The sequence below is a fragment of the Pan troglodytes genome, chromosome 2 (assembly GCF_028858775.2).
Source record: "Pan troglodytes isolate AG18354 chromosome 2, NHGRI_mPanTro3-v2.0_pri, whole genome shotgun sequence".
NCBI classification, from domain to species: domain Eukaryota; kingdom Metazoa; phylum Chordata; class Mammalia; order Primates; family Hominidae; genus Pan; species Pan troglodytes.
The window spans coordinates 49,102,220-49,120,894 of record NC_086015.1 but is presented as its reverse complement, the minus strand read 5'-3'; the positions used below and the strand labels follow the sequence as shown (position 1 = coordinate 49,120,894).

The 18,675-nt window shown below is 45.0% G+C and overlaps 1 protein-coding gene across 3 annotated transcripts in view; it reads left to right on the top strand.

Annotated features, from left to right (window-relative positions):
- CDCP1 (CUB domain containing protein 1) overlaps positions 1–18,675 on the top strand; it is a 64,619-nt gene that overhangs the window by 36,001 nt on the left and 9,943 nt on the right. For all 3 annotated transcript variants that reach the window (XR_010155582.1, XM_001147144.8, XM_009445340.5), the window contains exons 4-6: positions 236–604; positions 15,339–15,560; positions 17,249–17,629. Coding sequence is in view for 2 of the 3 variants with exons in the window: in XM_001147144.8 (XP_001147144.1) it covers positions 236–604; positions 15,339–15,560; positions 17,249–17,629 (972 nt within the window). In the remaining variant the exon portion in view is untranslated. The remainder of the gene's footprint in view (positions 1–235; positions 605–15,338; positions 15,561–17,248; positions 17,630–18,675) is intronic.

Sequence of the window (18,675 nt, the reverse complement as noted above, 5' to 3'; positions counted from 1 at the left end):
AAGTCAGGGTTTTCCCCTCTACCACTGGACCGGTTTTTAATATTTACTCGCACACCACTGATGTGTCTGCATTCCCAATCTCTTCCTTGGGTCCAAATATACAGTATCTAGACCCACTGCTCAGGATCTGAGAACTGCAGTCATTTTTCCTACACCCCCACCCCTCGGCTGCAGACAACCAGGACAGGGTCTAATGGCTCCCTATTCTTTCTGGTTTGGGTTCCACTCCCACTAGGTCTGTGCATCATCGAGTCTGTGTTTGAGGGTGAAGGCTCAGCAACCCTGATGTCTGCCAACTACCCAGAAGGCTTCCCTGAGGATGAGCTCATGACGTGGCAGTTTGTCGTTCCTGCACACCTGCGGGCCAGCGTCTCCTTCCTCAACTTCAACCTCTCCAACTGTGAGAGGAAGGAGGAGCGGGTTGAATACTACATCCCGGGCTCCACCACCAACCCCGAGGTGTTCAAGCTGGAGGACAAGCAGCCTGGGAACATGGCGGGGAACTTCAACCTCTCTCTGCAAGGCTGTGACCAAGATGCCCAAAGTCCAGGGATCCTCCGGCTGCAGTTCCAAGTTTTGGTCCAACATCCACAAAATGAAAGCAGTGAGTGAGCCCCACTTTCCTTTTTCTTCCTCCTCCAGCACCTTCGTTGTTTCCTGGGTAGTCTGCCTGGGTGAGGCTCCCTTCCTGTTTCTCATCTGTGGCTTCCGAAACACTTAGACTCTGGACCCAGCAAGAGTTTCAGGAAGTGGGTTGCTAGGCAGTTAGACAGGCTTGTTGGTGAACACCCGGTATGTAGTTCCATTTCAGCACAATAAAAAGCAATCTTGCATTCAAGATGCTAAATTGTTTTTAACGAAGGCATTGAAAGGTCATTTTTTTAGATCTTATGTCTTGACCCTGCAATGTGAATGAGGATGTCACCCGCACCATCAGCGATGATGATGGGAACTTACAGTTTTATGGCTCAGCACCCCTACTATGGACACATACTCTGCATGTCATCTTGGGTTAGGCACGCCACTTACACAATCTCAGCTAATCTTTATTGCAACCCTGTAGGGGAGGTGGGAATTATCTGTATTTACTAATGAGAAACCAGAAGGTTCAGAGAGGTTATGGAACTGGCCTGACATCACACAGCTTGTTAAGAGCAGAGCAAGCTCAGAACCCTGAGCCTGTGCTCTGGCCCATACTGAAGCCCAGTTAGGGTGATGAGAATTAGGTTGGACATCATTCCACAAAAGTTGCTGAGATGCCATGAACATAGAAAAGCGGAGTTAAGGCCAGGACTAGGGTAAGGCAAAGTGCCCGGGGTGCAATATTTAAGGAGGTACCCACTCTCAGGGTCATGTACCTGCAAGGTCAGCCCCTGAGAGTGAGCACCTCCTTAAACTTTGCTCCCTAGGTGCCTGGCTTGCCTCACCCCAGTCTTGGCCCTGAGGGGTGTCGTGCAGATTTTGAGATAAAAGATACAAAATTAACTCAGACTGGCTCTTCCTGGGCCTCATGCATGATGTGAAGGAGTGAGTTGTGGCAAGTGGTCTCCAACCAGGACATTTCTGATGTGTGTTGCTAAGGATGGACGCTGTTCAGAGGGCTGATTCTCATTCTTGTTTTTACTATTATTTACTTCTAGGAAGTAGGCAGAGCCAGGCAGAAAAATTAAGTGGGAGTGTGGAATGGCGTGCTGCTGTTTTTTGTAGGGCTGATAAGCATCTGAAAAGTGGCAGTGTGGGATCCACTAGAGGGATTGCCCAACTGGTGCTGCCCTGGAAACGTCCATATGTATGTATGTATAATGTGTGTATAGATATATATACAAGGGGCCGGGCACGGTGGCTCATGCCTGTAATCCCAGCACTTTGGGAGACCAAGGCAGGCAAATCACTTGAGATCAGGAGTTCGAGACCAGCCTGGCCTACGTGGCAAAACCCCGTCCTACAAAAAAGTCAAAAATTAGCCAGGCATGATGGCGCGCACCTGTAATCCCAACTACTTGGGAGGCTGAGACATGGAAATTGCTTGAACCCAGAAGGCAGAGGTTGCAGTGAACCGAGATTGGGCCACTGCACTCCAGCCTGGGTGACAGAGTGAGACTCCATCTCAAAAAAAAAAAAAAAAAATATATATATATATATATATGTATACATGCATATATATGTATACATGCATATATATATGTATACATGCACATATATATATAGTGTGTGTGTGTGTATCCATTGAGACATTTTTATGATTCCACTGTCACAATTGTACAATCAGAATGTTGAAAACAGCCACAAAAGGATTTAGAAATGGAGTGGGCTTGGGGTTTAGAAGACAGGGGGATTTGTTTATCACCTCAGTCATGGTGGAATGCTGCTTAGAAGCTCTGATTAATTCTGCTAACTGTAACATCAGCTGGGTTGATTTCTAAAACTAATCAAATTGTTAAACGTGCTATAAACAGCATCAAGAAGGACATGGATTTAGTGCTGAGATTAAAGGGCAATAACTGCCGTTGAGAGGTGTTTAGCAGTGTCAAGGCCTCTAACTTTGCACTGTTTCTAGCGGAGTGAGTGGACTTGGCGGCAGAAATATCTTTGGGGATAAATTTAGGTTGGGCTGGACTGCCTGAGAACTCTGATCTCTGGGCAGCTTCATCTTGATCCTCTGAACCTCTATGTGGACCCTAAATTTCAAGGGCTAGCCCAAGGAAGCCAGTCCTGTGCCCCTACATGTTTGTCTGACCCATTCTTTTTTTTTTTCTTTTTTTTTAGGCAGAGTCTTGCTCTGTCACCCAGGCTGGAGTGCAGTGGCGTGATCTCGGCTCTCAGCTCACTGTAACCTCCACCTCCCAGGTTCAAGCGATTCTCCTGCCTCAGCTTCTTGAGTAGCTGGGATTACAGGCGCCTGCCACCACACCCAACTAATTTTTTGTATTTTTAGTAGAGATTGGGTTTCACTATGTTGGCCAGCCTGGTCTTGAACTCCTGGCCTCAAGTGATCCACCCGCCTCGGCCACCTAAAGTGCTGGGATTACAGGTGTGAGCCACCACTCCCAGCCCTCATTCTTTATTCTCTCTCATTTGCTAAGTGTTTGTAGGCAGCTTGTATTGCTGGCAGCATAGCCCCATTAAGGATAATGACCTGGAGTTGGCCTGCATGGATTTGAATCTGGTTCCCCCACTTACTTTGACCATGAGCAAGTCACTTCACCTCTTTGTGACCCAGTTGCTCATCTGTAAAGTGGAAGTGGTAAGACTGTCCTCATCGGGGTGTTGTGAGGACAGTGTGAGGTAGCACAGTGCCTGGCAGGTAGTGAGTGCTCTTTAAATGTTTCCTGCAGGGTTCTAGGTCAAGGCAGGCATGCAGGGTTAGAAAAGACACAACACGGGCCGGGCGCGGTGGCTCATGACTGTAATCCCAGCACTTTCAGAGGCCGAGGTGGGCAGATTATAAGGTCAGGAGTTTGAGACCAGCCTGGCCAATATGGTGAAACCCCATCTCTACTAAAAATACAAAAAATTAGCCGGGCGTGGTGGCAGGCACCTGTAGTCCCAGCTACTCAGGAGGCTGAGGCAGGAGAATCGCTTGAACCCGGGAGGTGGAGGTTGTGGTGAGCCAATATTGTGCCACTGCACTCCAGCCTGGGCAACACAGCAAGACTCCATCTCAAAAAAAAAAGAAAGAAAGGAAAGAAAGACACAACACTTGTCCAAACAAAGAGATTAGACTGTGGCTCCAGAAATGATTGGTAGGATGCAGCAAGTCACTCATGGAAGGAATTCCAATGGCATGTGGTGAGGTTGGAGGCAGGAGAGTGGACCGCAGCTGGTAGGAATACTAAGGGGAGACTCTGGGCAGAGTCTGGCCCTTCTCAGGCTGTGCAGGAGGCCCCGTCTGTGCCAATGGTGTGTGCCGCTCATGATCACTGGAAGAGCTCTATGTGCTGCTCCTGCTTTCTTAGCCTTGGAGGTGAGAAAGAAGCTGAGAGAGGGGCCTCAAGGTGACTGAGTTTTGGGTCAGAGCCTCTGCCCTTGCTTCTCCTGTGAGTGCTAGAGGAAAATCTCCTGGGGCTAGTTTCCCCCTCGACCCCTTCACTGCTGCACCTCTCTGAGTCCAACCCAGGCTTTGCCCTAACTTGACCTTCCTTTGTCCCCAGAAGCAGGGGAACAACTACCCAGACCAAAGCCACTACCCCAGGAGTGCACATGTGGGTGGTTTGCATTCTTCACACAACATGGATTTATCTGTCTCCACGTCTGCATCTTACTAAACTCCTCCCAGTCAGGAATCTTGTCTTATTGCTCTTTCTATTCCCACCACAGCTTCCGACACATTCCAGGCCCTCCATAAATCCGTGTTGCACCAATCTCAGGAGTCAGCATCTTTTCCAAAGTGGCTTAAGAGCCAGTTGCACCATAAGAACCCACAGCCCATCTGAAGGGGCAAGGCAGATACAGTGAAGTGCGGCACCCATGAGAGCAGCTGCTTGGTGGGGGGGCAGACAAGGAGAAGGGCATCAGAAATAAGAGCAAAGGCAGAGCCTGGAGACCTTCTCAAGCCAAAGTGCAACCATAGAAAGCCAGAGCCTCAGCAGGGGTGGAGAAAGCTGTGAGAGGCACCAGCCAGCCCAAACCCCTCATTATCTACAGCAGGACCTGAGCACAGTGGGCCCAGGCTACAAAAAAACAGACAGGTGTTACCTTGAACCTAATTGTCCAAAAAACAAAATAAAAATATCTACCATCAGTCCTCTCTACTTTGCTGAGAAACATCAGATAGGTTCAAACTAGACCCAGAGAACTCCTGTAGGGAGTATTTTTCCATGGCTTGACCACAAACATCCTGTGTTTTGAGTCATGTACAATTACCCAGGAACTGAGGAATAACTGATGTGGCCATCCGTGACCACATCTGTAAGCAGTGATGGCTTCAGCTGCCCACAGTGTGCAAACCAGGGGTGTCTGAGAGCTCAGTTCATGTTCACCTCTACCACACAAATCTTGTTTTTAAGTGCTCCACAATGCACCCTCTCCTTTCTTTTTTGATATCACAAGATTACCATGTCATGCCTGATGTTATTACCACTTTCACCAGGCAGCCTGTTTCTCTCTTTGTATAATTTCTAAAGGTTCAAGTGGCCCTGCTGATAATGATTATGTGAGTTAATGGTACAGTATTCTACCCATCTATATTATATTCTACCCATCTATATATCTACCCATCTATAAGGCTTTAGGGAGAGCCTTCTAGCCTACTAGCCTACTGCTTTATGCATCCTCTTCTAGCTTTTGGAAAATCTGTTTGCTTTCCTGAAAATACCAAACAAACTATTATCTTCAAAACCCATGGGCTTCTGGGTGATCATGAGTCACATACGACAAGCAGATGTGCATTTCCAGTGTGTTACACAGGACGCTTTGTTAACCACTCTGGGTGAATGCTGGTTGTGGAAGCAGATACATTGCTCCTTTTTTGGCTTTTACAACCTCCAGAAGCCACCTGGAACCTTAAATAATTATTGGATTTGTTTTTGCTTCTTGTTTTTTGTTTTTGTTGGGTAACTTGTGCTCCATGAGTCTTAAATTTGTCCTGCTGAGCTGATAGGTATTATGGCCTTTGACTTACTCCCATTGAGTCCATTTCCAAAAAAAAATGTCTATCTATAGATACCACAAAAATGATTAGGGGCCTTTATGAAACATCAGTCAGTAACCCAATCCCTTCAAAGGTCCCCAGTGTGGCTTTTACAACAGTGTCAATAACTATTAAATAGTGAAGGGTTTTCTTTTGGTGGCAGGTGGGGGTTAAACATCAGGCTCAAATGTTTTGTTTGTTTGTTTTTTGAGACAGAGTTTTGCTCTTGTTGCCCAGGCTGGAGTGCAATGGCACGATCTTGGCTCACCGCAACCTCCACCTCCTGGATTCAAGCGATTCTCCTGTCTCAGCTTCTCAAGTAGCTGGGATTACAAGCCCACCATGCCCAGCTAATTTTGTATTTTCAGTAGAGACAGGGTTTCTCCATGTTGGTCAGACTGGTCTCAAACAATCGACCTCAGGTGATCTGCCCACCTCAGCCTCCCAAAGTGCCAGGATTACAGGCGTGAGCCACCACACCCAGCCTCAAATGTTTTTTATATGAAGGCATCTGCAATGTTGTGGAAAAACTATGGGATTCTTTCAAGGCAGGAAACTGTGTCCAGATCACAGATCTGCCCCTTTATTAGGGAACATTGAGCGGTTAATTTGCAACCTTCTCAGCTGTAAAATAACAATAGTCATTCCTCCTTCCCCCCATGTTGTGAGGGTGAGATAAGGCAACTTGTCAAAGCACACAGACCTCACTGAGTAAAGATCTGTCTTGTCTTTCCATAGATTTATGAATGTTAATAGGTAATTTTACATTTAAAACACCCATCTGTGAGAGATAAGGGCTGCACATTTCCACCCTGTTTTGCCTGCTGAAGCCACATATGAAAACATTCTGTAGGCAGCAGGGAAATTAACTGTGTCTACCCCTCAGGTTCCTCAGGTTATTTTGAGATCCAACCAAAAGAAGTGTGGAAAGAAATGTGTAAAATGACTAATGAATGAGGTGCAAAGGCAAAATAGAAAGTGGAATGAAGTGTGATATTACAGAGAGCCTCCTCATAACGGGCGGTCTGTCTTGCCCCCAGAATCAATAAACTGGGCTTCTGTTTTAGCTGGGACATGAGGTGTCTCACCACAGTCCACCTGACTATTATACAATAATTTTCAAAAGAAATATAAACTGTAAAACCACAATAGTGTTTCACACCCACTAGAATAGCTAAAACAAGAAAGGCTGAAAACATCAAATGATGGTGAGAATGGACGGCAACAGAACTCTTATGGAGTGCTCCTGGGAGTGTCAAATGGTGTGACCACCTGGGAGAATTGTCTAGCAGATTCTTATGAAGTTAAACTTACACCTACTCTCATAGTCCATTTAGTGTTGCCATAACAGAATACCTGAGACTAGGTAATTTATAAAGAAAAGAGATTTATTTGGCTCACGATTCTGGTGACTGGAAAGTCCAAGAAGCACCAGCATCTGCTCAGCTTCTGGTGAGAGCCTCTTGCTGTGCCATAATATAGCAGAGGAGTGGCAAGGGAAACGGGCATGTGTGAAAAAGATGAAAACATGAGAGGCAGCCTAGCTTTATAACAGCCCACTCTTGTGAAAACTGATCCACTCCCATGGAACTAACCCAGTCTTGTGAGAAAGAGATTAATCTGTTTTAACAACCTAATCACCTCTTAAAGGCACCACCTCCCAACATTGCCCCACTGGGGACCGACCACACCTCAATATGAATTTGGGTGGGGACAAGCTATATTCAAAGCATAGTGCCTACCTATGAGACCTAGGTATTTACTCAAGAGAAAGGAAACTATGTGTCTACTCAAACACTTGTACAAGGATATTCATAGCAGTCTTATCCATAAAAGTCAAAAACTGAAAACAATCTAAATCACCAACAGAGGAATGGATAAACAAATGTGATATGCTCGCTCATGGAGTACTACTCAGGAATAATAAGGGAAAGAACTACTGATACTCACAGCAACATGGATGAGCCCTAAAAATATCATTCTGCAGAGAGAAAAAAAGCCAGAGACAAAAGAGTATGTACCGTACAACTCCATTTCTATGAAGTTCCAGGGCAGCCAGAATCTGCAGTGATAGAAATCAGAAAATCGTTGCCTTTTAGGGGATGGGAAGTTGGGGGAAACTGACTGGAAAAGAGCACAAAGGAAACTCTGGGATGATAAGAATGTTCTAGATCTTTCTTTGGGTGATTGATACAATGGATATAACAAAATTGTACAGACTCATCACACTGAACACTTAAGATCTGTGTATTTTATTATTATTTGTCAAAAAAAAAAAAATCAAGACCAAGTATGGTGGCTCACGCCTGTAATCCCAACGCTTTGGGAGGCCGAGGCAGGCATATTTGGTTGAGCCCAAAGGAGTTTGAGACCAGCCTGGGCAACATGGCAAAACCCTGTCTCTACAAAAAATAGCTGGGTGTGGTGGCATGTGCTACTAGGGAGTGGTCCCAGCTACTAGGGAGGCTGAGGTGGGAGAATCGCTTGAGGCCAGGAGGCGGAGGCTGCAGTGAGCCATAAACTCCGGCCTGGGTGACAGAGTTGACAGAGTGAAACTGTCTCAAAACAATAATAATTTTTCTTTTTTTTTTTTTTTTTTTTAGTAGAGACAGGGTTTCACCATACTGGCCAGGTTGGTCTCGAACTCCTAACCTCAAGTGATCTGCCCAGCTCAGCCTCCCAAAGTGCTGGGATTACAGGCATGAGCCACCATGCCCAGCAAATAATTTTCTTTTTAACCAAGGGAAGATATATATCGAAAGGTTAAGACCGTATGTTTGGATGTTGGGTCCTACCCACTAGCTAGCTATGTAAGTTTGGGCAAATTACTTAACCTTTCTAAGCTTTAAATTTGTATTTTATAAAATGAATATATGCCAGGCAAGGTGGCTCATGCCTGTTATCCCAGCACTTTGGGAGGCCGAGGCAGTGGATCACCTGATGTCAGGAGTTCAAAGCCAACCTGGCCAACATGGTGAAACCCCGTCTCTACAAAAGTACAAAACTTAGCCAGGCATGATGGCAAGTGCCTATAATCCCAGCTACTCAGGAGGCGGAGGCAGGGGAATCACTTGAACCTGGGAGGCAGAGGTTGCAGTGAGCTGAGATCACACCATTGCACTCCAGCCTGGGTAATAGAGCAAGACCCCATCTCAAAAAAAAATGAAGATAATAAAAACAGTATTACCTAATGCAAATTTAAATTGCAATCTTCTCTAAGGAAAAGCCTATTTATTGTGTGTACCAACACTGGAGCATAGTGTTGAAAGTAGAAACAGGCCCTCTGTACATATTTGATGAACGGTGAATGGTTGTTGAACTAAACCAAGCATCACCACATTTTTTTTTTTTTTTTTTTTTTTTTTTTTTGAGCTGGAGTTTCGCTCTTGTTGCCCAGGCTGGAGTGCAATGGTGCGATCTCGGCTCACTGCAACCTCTGCCTTCCAGGTTCAAGTGATTCTCCTGCCTCAGCCTCCCGAGTAGCTAGGATTACAGGCACGCGCCACCATGCCCAGCTAATTTTGTATTTTTAGTAGAGATGGGGTTTCACCATGTTGGCCAGGCTGGTCTCGAACTCCTCACCACAGGTGATCTGCCCACCTCGGCCTCCCAAAGTGCTGGGATTACAGACATGAACCACTGCACCCAGCACATGACCACATTTAATACACTTCTACAGCACATTAAGGAACAGCTTCACTATCATCTTGAAGCTGGATGGCAGTTGGCAGAGTTTTTCCATGAGTGTGCCATCTATAAGTGAGCTGCATGAAGCCAGTCCCAGGGCCCACACAATTTCTTGTCTCCTCAGTGCAACCACCAGGCTAGAGGAGAGGCAGTTGGGTCCGAGGAAGCAGTGAACATCATAGAAAAAGCACAGGCTTTGTAATCAGGAAGATGTTGACTTCATTGCCAGTCTTACCACTTCCTAGCCTTAGTTTGTCTGCAAAATGGTAGTGATAATGCCTCCTATGCTAGATTGCATTTTTGTTCTAAAATATTCACCACCCCTGCTGAGGGAGGATTAGACTTGGTACTGCATTGACCACAGCCTTGGCCATGTGGGTTTGCTTTGGCCAATGAGATGTGAACAGAAGTAAGCCTGCCACTTCTGAGAGAAGCCTCAGCACTCATCATGTGGTTCACGTTTTCAAACTCTGTCACAAGACTGCTGTGTCACAAATAGAGGCTTCTTCAACTTGGATCTGGAATTCAGAAGACATAAGCCAGAGCTGCAGCCAACTCACAATGAATATGTAAAGTGAACAAGAAATAAACCCTTGTTATACTAACCATTCAGATTTGGGGATCATTTGTTGCTGCAGCATAATTTAGCCTCAGCTGATTTACACACTCCCTCTCAAGGATATCATGAGGATGAACAGCCTAACATTGTAATTGATCCTCTACCATATACCAGTTATGTGGAGCCATGAAGTTCACATTCTGGTGGGAAAGATGAACAAGTAAAAGGAAAATCATGACTTCCCGTTAAAGATGGCTTTACTCCCTTCATACACCCTAATATAATGGGTTTTCTTAGAACATTTTTAAAGCATTTTAAAACATTTTTAAGGTACAATTTTTTTATATTTTTAAAGACATAAAATTCAAGGAAGAAAGAGAAGTAGAAAGGAAACAATATCATATAACATTTCATAGAGTAGAAAGGTGGTAACTGATCCAGCAGACGTGAAAGGGCAGAATCCTAAGCCAACAGTGGGAAAAACCAAGAAGAAATCTGCTTTATCCTGCAAAGCCTCAAGAATTGGCAGCAAGTCTCCTCCAGAACTGGGGGCAAATGTGGGGCTAAGGTGGGAAGAGCCACTAGAGCCCCAGATGGTCTCCTTGCCAACAAGCAGCCAAACAACTGTTCTTCCCTGAGCTGACAGAAGAGAGAAGTTTCTTTTCCTGAGATGAGAGTCCCTGAACCAAAGATCCCAGTCACACTGAAGGTGGAGGTACTAAGCTGAACACGGGGGATTGAGTAAAACTGAAGTACTGAGCATGAGGCTCCATCCTTCCTTCCCTGGTGCCCATGGGTATGTTTCTTCCCTTCGGTAGAGAATGACTTCTTCTCTGGGGGCATCTGACCAATCTAAGAGAAAAGACCCAAAGATATTGATGTTATGGGCTCCCCAGGAAGCAATCTGGCCATATCACCCTACTGAGAAGCCCAGTCAACAAGCAGAGCTATTCCAAATAGCATTAGTGCCTCACTTTAAATAAGAGCAGTATATAGATCCTCAGACATCTGGTGAAGCCTAATGAAAAATACAAAGACTAAAACAAATGAATAGAAGAAAAGCCACTTGCAGGAAACAGAGACTATAGAGGGAGAAAAAACTAAAACAAAATCAGCTATCAAGACTCTCAAGTTAATAAGAAGAGATGCTGCGTTTATGTAAAAGGAACAGGTTGTAATTTTTAAAAAGGGCTTTCAGGAGAAAGCTTGTTTTTAATCTCCAAGAGTTCAAAGGAACTCTTGGAGATTAAAAATACGTTAGCAGAAATGAAAGAGTCAAAAGGGCTGAAAGATAAAGTTGAGGATATCTCCCAGAAAGTGGAGTGAAGAAAAAGCCAGCACGATAGAAAGAAAGAGAAAATATAAAACTCAAGGACCAGTCAAGGAGGCCCAATATCCAGATAGATGGAGTTTTAGAGAGAAAAAATAGAGGGAAGGGAATCATCACAAAATATTTCAGGAACATTTGCCAGGACTCATGGATATGAGTTGCCAACTGGAAGGGACCACCAAACACAATGGATATAAATAGACCCACACCAAGGCACAGTATTGTAACATTTCAGAATATCAGGGACACAGAGACCCTACGAGCTTCTAGAGAAGAGGTAAAAAAGTTTTATACGGAGGAAGAAGAAACCAAATGGCAACAAACTTTATCAGCAACACTGGGTATTATAAAACAATGGAGTAAGATCTTCAAAGTTCTGAAGGAATATTATTTCCAACCTAGAATTTTATACCAAGCCAAACAATTAAGTGTGAAGGTGGAATAAAGACATTTTTAGACCTACAATATCTAAAAAAATTTACCCCCATATATACTTTCTCAAGAAGCACCTGAAGGCTGTAATCCACCTAAAAAGAAAGTAAAAATTAAACAAAAAAGAAAAAAGAAAAGATGGATCCAGGAAGCCCAGGATCTAGTCCAAGAGAGAAGCAAAGGGAATCCCATGATGACAGTGAAGGAGATCCAGGATCACACCTGAGCACCAGGCATCAAGAGCAGCCCCTTTAGATTAGAGCATTGAAAAGGCTCTGGAGAGATTTCTTAAGAAGTTGAGGAAGTACCTAATGTTTTCAAATTTATTGAAAGGAGATTTATACAAGTGGAAGAGAGTTTGGGTATCAAATTATTGATAAGTACATAGAAACTAAGGAAATGATTAAAATGATAATAATTCACTACAGGGAACACAAAATTTTATGCAGAAAGGAAAAATAATTATAGTATGCAATATAGTATAACTACCTAAACACTGTTAATATTATTACATAGTCATGATTACACAAACATAGAATGAAGATCTAGCTGAAAATATGACGCTAACTATCAGGAAGATGGGAGAATGGGAATGGGAAGTGTGTGTGGTGTGAGTGTTCGCTAGTCTGTGCTGTGTTGTGGGGGTGTGGGGTGTGGAGGGGGTGTGGGGTGAAGGAGGAGAAATCCACATCTTCCTGAGTGGGAAGCCAATAGACAGTGCCTGAAACTGAAAGATCCATAGGCAGCAATGGAACGGAGTGTGTTATTGAGCAATGGAACAGAGCATGTTTTATTGTGGTTATCCCAGGCTCCTCCCCTGGGGTAACCACAGTCACGGATTTGTTATATTTCTCTCCATATCTTTTTTCTCTTCATCTGCATACATAAATCTGTACATATAAATAGCTGTTTTGTTTCACAGATACTCAGGAGGCTAAAGCAGGAGAATCGCTTGAACCTGGGAGGTTGAGGCTGCAGTCAGCTATGATCACGCCACCGCAGTCCAGCCTGGGTGACAGGGTGGGACTTTGTCCCCCAAAATAATAATAATAATAATAATAATAATAATAATAAAGGCTGAGAATCTCTGCTTTAAAGTATGTGCATGCATGGCTTTGGTAAGATGGAAATGAGGGAAGAGCGGGTGGGGAGACCACTGCAGTGTGTGGCTGGGCCTTGGTAAAGGTAAGCAGGGACTGCAGAAGCAGAGGGGCTTCTAACACGGCTTTGGGGTGGGGAGGTGTCCTGGAGGTAACAGTGAAGGTGAGTTTTGAAAGACAGTAAGAAATGAGCTGGATGTGGGGCTAGGTGATTGAAAAGCTGACTATTTTCTAAATCAAATTATATTTAAGTTAGCAGCATTAGAATATATACTTCAGCTCTAGACATGGCATCTCTCTAATTAAAGCACTATTGGATGTGATGTCAAAATTTACGTGGAAAATAGACAGCAAGAACTACAGCAGGCAATTAACAGATATGACAGCCATAAAACATTTTCCTAATTGTGCTACTAATTTGACACCGAGCTTCCCTGCAGCCAGTTCAAGAGGAGAGAGTCCATCAATTATATGGTTCCTGTTATGAGGAAGAAGGAAGTTTAGCAGGCCTTTTTGGAAATAGAGCTTTCCCAGTTAGAATTGAACTCATTCGCTGGCGCTGATGGGTGATATTGTCAACACCCTTGAATTGCAAAGTTAGCACCACTTTGCACAGGCGCCTTCCTAATCTGATGGGCTTTTTTTTTTTTTTTTTTTAACAAAAGAATGAATGAAATTCAAAAGCAACTCAGTAAAAGTTGATCCCCAGGCATCTGTGGTGTAGAGCTTTCTAGGGATAACATTAAAAAGTGAAATGAGTCTTTTATAAACCAATCTGGTAATCTATTCTAAAGAGTTGAAAAGGTATCCCTATTCTTTTTTTCTTTTCTTTTCTTTTCTTTCTTTCTTTCTTTCTTTTTTTTTTTTTTTTTGGAGACAGAGTCTTGCTCTATTGCCTAGGCTGGAGTGAAATAGCGGGATCTCGGCTCACTGCAACCTCCACCTCCTGGGTTCAAGCGATTCTCGTGCCTCAGCTTCCCGAGTAGCTGGGATTACAGGCGCCCACCACCATGCCCAGCTAATTTTTGTATTTTAGTATTGATGAGGTTTCACCATGTTGGCCAGACGGGTCTGCAACTCCTGACCTCAAGTGATCCGTCCGCCTCAGCCTCTGAAAGTGCTGGGATTACAGGTGTGAGCCACCATGCCTGGCACTATTCATTTATTTCTAATGGCAAAATTATAGAAATCACCTAAATGACCAATAATCCAGCAGTTTTCCAAATGATGCAAGAAATAGTTAACTATGTTCTTGTTAGAAATTTAAATATTATAGGCAAAGCTAAAATCCTCCTTGACCACTCAGTCTGTCTTTACTCCCAGGTTCCTCCTCTGGGGTAACCACAGTCACGGATTTGTCATATTTCTCTCCAGATCTTTTTTCTCTTCATCTGCATACATAAGTCTGTACATATAAATAGCTATTTTGTTTCACAGAGAGATTTTACCATCTGCATTGTATCATACTGTACATATTATCTACAACTTGCTGTTTTGCTCAATATTTATATTTAGGTTTTCAAATCTCCCTCTTTTTTTTTTCTTTTTTGAGACGGAGTCTCGCTCTGTCGCTAGGCTAGGGTGCAGTGGTACAATCCCAGCTCTCAACAACCTCCGCCTCCCGGGTTCAAGCGATTCTCCTGTCTCAGCCTCCCAAGTAGCTGGGATTACAGGCATGTACCACCACACCCAGCTAATTTTTGTATTTTTAGTAGACACGGGGTTTCAACATGTTACCCAGGCTGGTCTTGAACTCCTGACCTCAGGTGATCTGCCCGCCTCGGCCTCCCAAAGTGCTAGGATTACAAGCGTGAGCCACTGTGCCTAGCCTCCCTCATTCTTTTTAACAGCTGCATAATATTCCATTGGTGAATGTCCCCATAGTTTATCTATTCCAGTATAAGGTGGTCTCTAGTTTCCCACAATCACAGTGCTGCAGTTAAACGTGGGCACTCATGGCCATGTCACACTGTTTGGTTCCCAGAAGAGACAAGAGTTCATTCTTTTACTAATTCTCATGTTTCTGTAACAGGCTGTTCCAGGCTCCCACCGGCCGTGTGCCAAAGGGCCTGTTTCCTGTAGCCTCTCCAGCTTTCAGTATTGCCAGACATCTACATTTCCCCCCATCTGAGGAGTGGGATACAGTAACACTTTGTTTTAACTTGCATTTTCTGATTACAAGTGACATTAAGAACTTTCTATATTTTAAATATTTGGTCATTTATATCTCCTTTTCTGTGAGCTGCTCATTCTATATTGCAAACACTTTCTCCTGATGTGTCCCTTGTCCTTTAACCTTATTTGTAGCACCTATCATCAGACAGATATTTTAATCTTTTTTTCACTTTTATAATTTGTGTTTATGCCACATTTTTAATGATTTTCTCTTTGTTTTTATTGCAGTGAAGTCCATTATTTTTCTTTTTAACCTTCTTTGATAGTTATTGTAATGTTGCCTTAATAATACGTTTTCCCAACATTATCCATCCATGGTCTGATATGCCATTTTCTTCCTCAGGAGAGGTTTTCTACCAATTTTTGCCATTTCCCGTGGTTGCTGCTGTTCCATGCTTCATGCCTGTTTTCTGTTTGTGGTTTCAGATAAAATCTACGTGGTTGACTTGAGTAATGAGCGAGCCATGTCACTCACCATCGAGCCACGGCCCGTCAAACAGAGCCGCAAGTTTGTCCCTGGCTGTTTCGTGTGTCTAGAATCTCGGACCTGCAGTAGCAACGTCACCCTGACATCTGGCTCCAAACACAAAATCTCCTTCCTTTGTGATGATCTGACACGTCTGTGGATGAATGTGGAAAAAACCATAAGTACGCCCCTGAATCAGTGCATTTGTCCCTGGCTATGGATAGCTCTTCTCTCCCCGCCTTGCCTTAGTGGGGTTCCCTGGGTAGGTTGTAAATCATATCAAAAAGGCCCATCTGGCCGGGCACGATGGCTCACGCCTGTAATCCCAGCACTTTGGGAGGCCAAGGCTGGTGGATCACTTGAGGTCAGGAGTTCAAGACCAGCCTGGCCAACGTGGTAAAACCCCATCTTTACTAAAAATACAAAAATTAGCTGGGCGTGGTGGCAGGCGCCTATAATCTCAGCTGCTCAGAAGGCTGAAGCAGGAGAATGGCCTGAACCTGGGAGGCGGAGGTTGCAGTGAGCCGAGATTGCATCGCTGCACTCTAGCCTGGGCAACAGAGTAAGACTCAAAAAAAAAAAAAAAACCCCACCCACAGTGCAGGTGAGCAAGGGTGACCAGGAGGCAAGCAGAGTGGGTGTCAACACGTCCCTTTGGACCAGCCTCAGGTAGAGCCTGCAGCCCTCAGAAGTGTGTCATACTGCCCCATGTTCAGGCTTATGTCTCTCTGCCCGGCCTTCCAATCTTCCTCTTGTGAGATCCTCTCCTCTCTTGCTCAGACTTCCCCAGCCTCTCCCATCCCCATCCCCCCACACCCCACACCCCCACTTCCACACTCACTGCCCTCTTGTCTTCTCTCACACAAGACTGTGATTCCTGAGGTCAAGAACTTTGACTCGTTCTATTTTTCATCCAGTTAGCCCCTACCGGTGCTGGACATGCACTAGTCACTTGAAAAATGTTTGATTGGCCAGGCACAGTGGCTCATGCCTGTAATCCCAGCACTTTGGGAGGCCGAGGCAGGCAGATAACTTGAGGTCAGGTTATCAGGCAGATAACTTGAGGTTGGGCAGGCTGGTCTGCCAACATGTCTGCCCAACATGGCGAAACCCCATCTCTACTAAAAATACAAAAAATTAGCCAGGCATGGTGGTGGGTGCCTGTAATGCTAGCTACTCGGGAGGCTGAGGCAGGAGAGTCGCCTGAACCCGGGAGGTGGAGGTTGCAGTGAGCCGAGATCGCACCACTTCACTCCAGCCTGGGCAATAGAGTGAGACTCGGTCTCAAAAAAAAAATGTTTGATGACTGAAGGCCGGTAAACCAACAGCCACCTCCTTGCTGGGCTACCATGACTTCTGATGTGTGCTCTTAGTTCAAATGCAGGAACTAAGGCCACAAGAGGCAAAGTAGCCTGCCCAAGAACACCCTATTAGGAAGTGGCAGAGCCAGAAGACGAACTAACATCTCCCCAACGCCACTCACAGCTCCAACCACTGCCCAGAACTGCCTCCTGAGCAACACGTCTGGGTGGAGTGAAACCTGTGCCCTGCCCCATGACACTTAGCATCTAAGACACAGATACACAGAAGAAAAACTTAAGCAAAAAAGGAGAGGAAATTTCAACCCTGAGTACTACCCAGAAGTTTGTTTGCCAGCTTAGTAAACAGTAAGAATGTTTACTAAGAGAGCAGAGGGACCGCTAGAAAAGGAACACAGAGGAGCCAGAAGCAGAGGGCAGGGTGGGAGAAGAGAGACCGAAGGGAAACACAGGGCAGCATGCAGACACCCAACCTCAGGCTGACGGGAGAGCTGGGGAGGGTGCACTTCTGGTCTCCTTTGTGCATGGCTAGCATGCCCCACTTCTTCCAGGCTGCACAGACCACCGGTACTGCCAAAGGAAATCCTACTCACTCCAGGTGCCCAGTGACATCCTCCACCTGCCTGTGGAGCTGCATGACTTCTCCTGGAAGCTGCTGGTGCCCAAGGACAGGCTCAGCCTGGTGCTGGTGCCAGCCCAGAAGCTGCAGCAGCATACGCACGAGAAGCCCTGCAACACCAGCTTCAGCTACCTCGTGGCCAGTGCCATACCCAGCCAGGACCTGTACTTCGGCTCCTTCTGCCCGGGAGGCTCTATCAAGCAGATCCAGGTGAAGCAGAACATCTCGGTGACCCTTCGCACCTTTGCCCCCAGCTTCCGACAAGAGGCCTCCAGGCAGGGTCTGACGGTGTCCTTTATACCTTATTTCAAAGGTAAGGGGGGTCTCCCCCATCTCCATGCCCCTTTAGTTTAAGCATTTATTTGATTTTAGTTTTGTGATCACCTTAATTAAGTTGCCAGTTTGGAAAGAAGGGATAGCTCAATATGCTGATCCTTGCACAAGAAATTTGAAAGATAGTGAGTCCTAATCCTGACTTTACCATTAACCTAGCATGGAAAATTCCTGAGATTAGAAATAAAAAATGTTTCTGACAGTGGGAGGCGATGGTTGGTAGGCAGCAAAAACATAATCAGGTTTGAGACTTTTTTGGAAGCAGGCAGGACATAAATGAGAAATAGCCAAATATTCCCCAGTCCCGGATTTTTAAGGTAGTGACATAAAAATCCTTAGGCAGACATTTTTATGACTCTGCTTTTACAATTCAGAATGCAGTGCCGAGAGCACAGAGGGAGGAGCGTTGGGAGGGAGACGAGTCTCTGGAGCCAGAGTCCAGCAGCACGGCTGGGCAGACCCGACCCTCCTGGGAAGCTGGCATGTGGTCTCCATGTTCTGAGGCAGTAAATGAGGTCTAAATGGCTCACAACGTGACTTCTACATGGTTGACTTTAAAAGTCACAGTCACCATTACAAGTTGCTCCAAGAACATTAAGTTAGAGGCCATTTTAAAATTGACCAAGACCTTTGATGTTTATTTCCTACTCTTATTCTCTGAGGTGTGAGTGGGAGGGAGAAGAATCTTTGGTCATAAGATTAAGGTGGGTCCAGGCTGCCTGATATCTCCAAGGTTACCAGAGAAACTCCTTCTGAGGAGTCTTTGCAAATAAGACACATTCTCATCCGTGTGGAATGTGTGGGTTTTATCTCTCCTGAAGGTAAGGAAGGGATGAGTTGACATGTCAGGAGCTCTTTCAGCTTTGCAGTTCCGGAACTCTTCCCAGAACCTGAAGATATTTTAATCTCTGAAACAGAAATCAGACTATACCAGCCCCACCCCGGAGCAGGGCAGTAGATGAATATAGTAGCTACGTTGAGAGCATTTCTGAAAGGAAGCTGCGATAACCACCATTTTGGGAAACT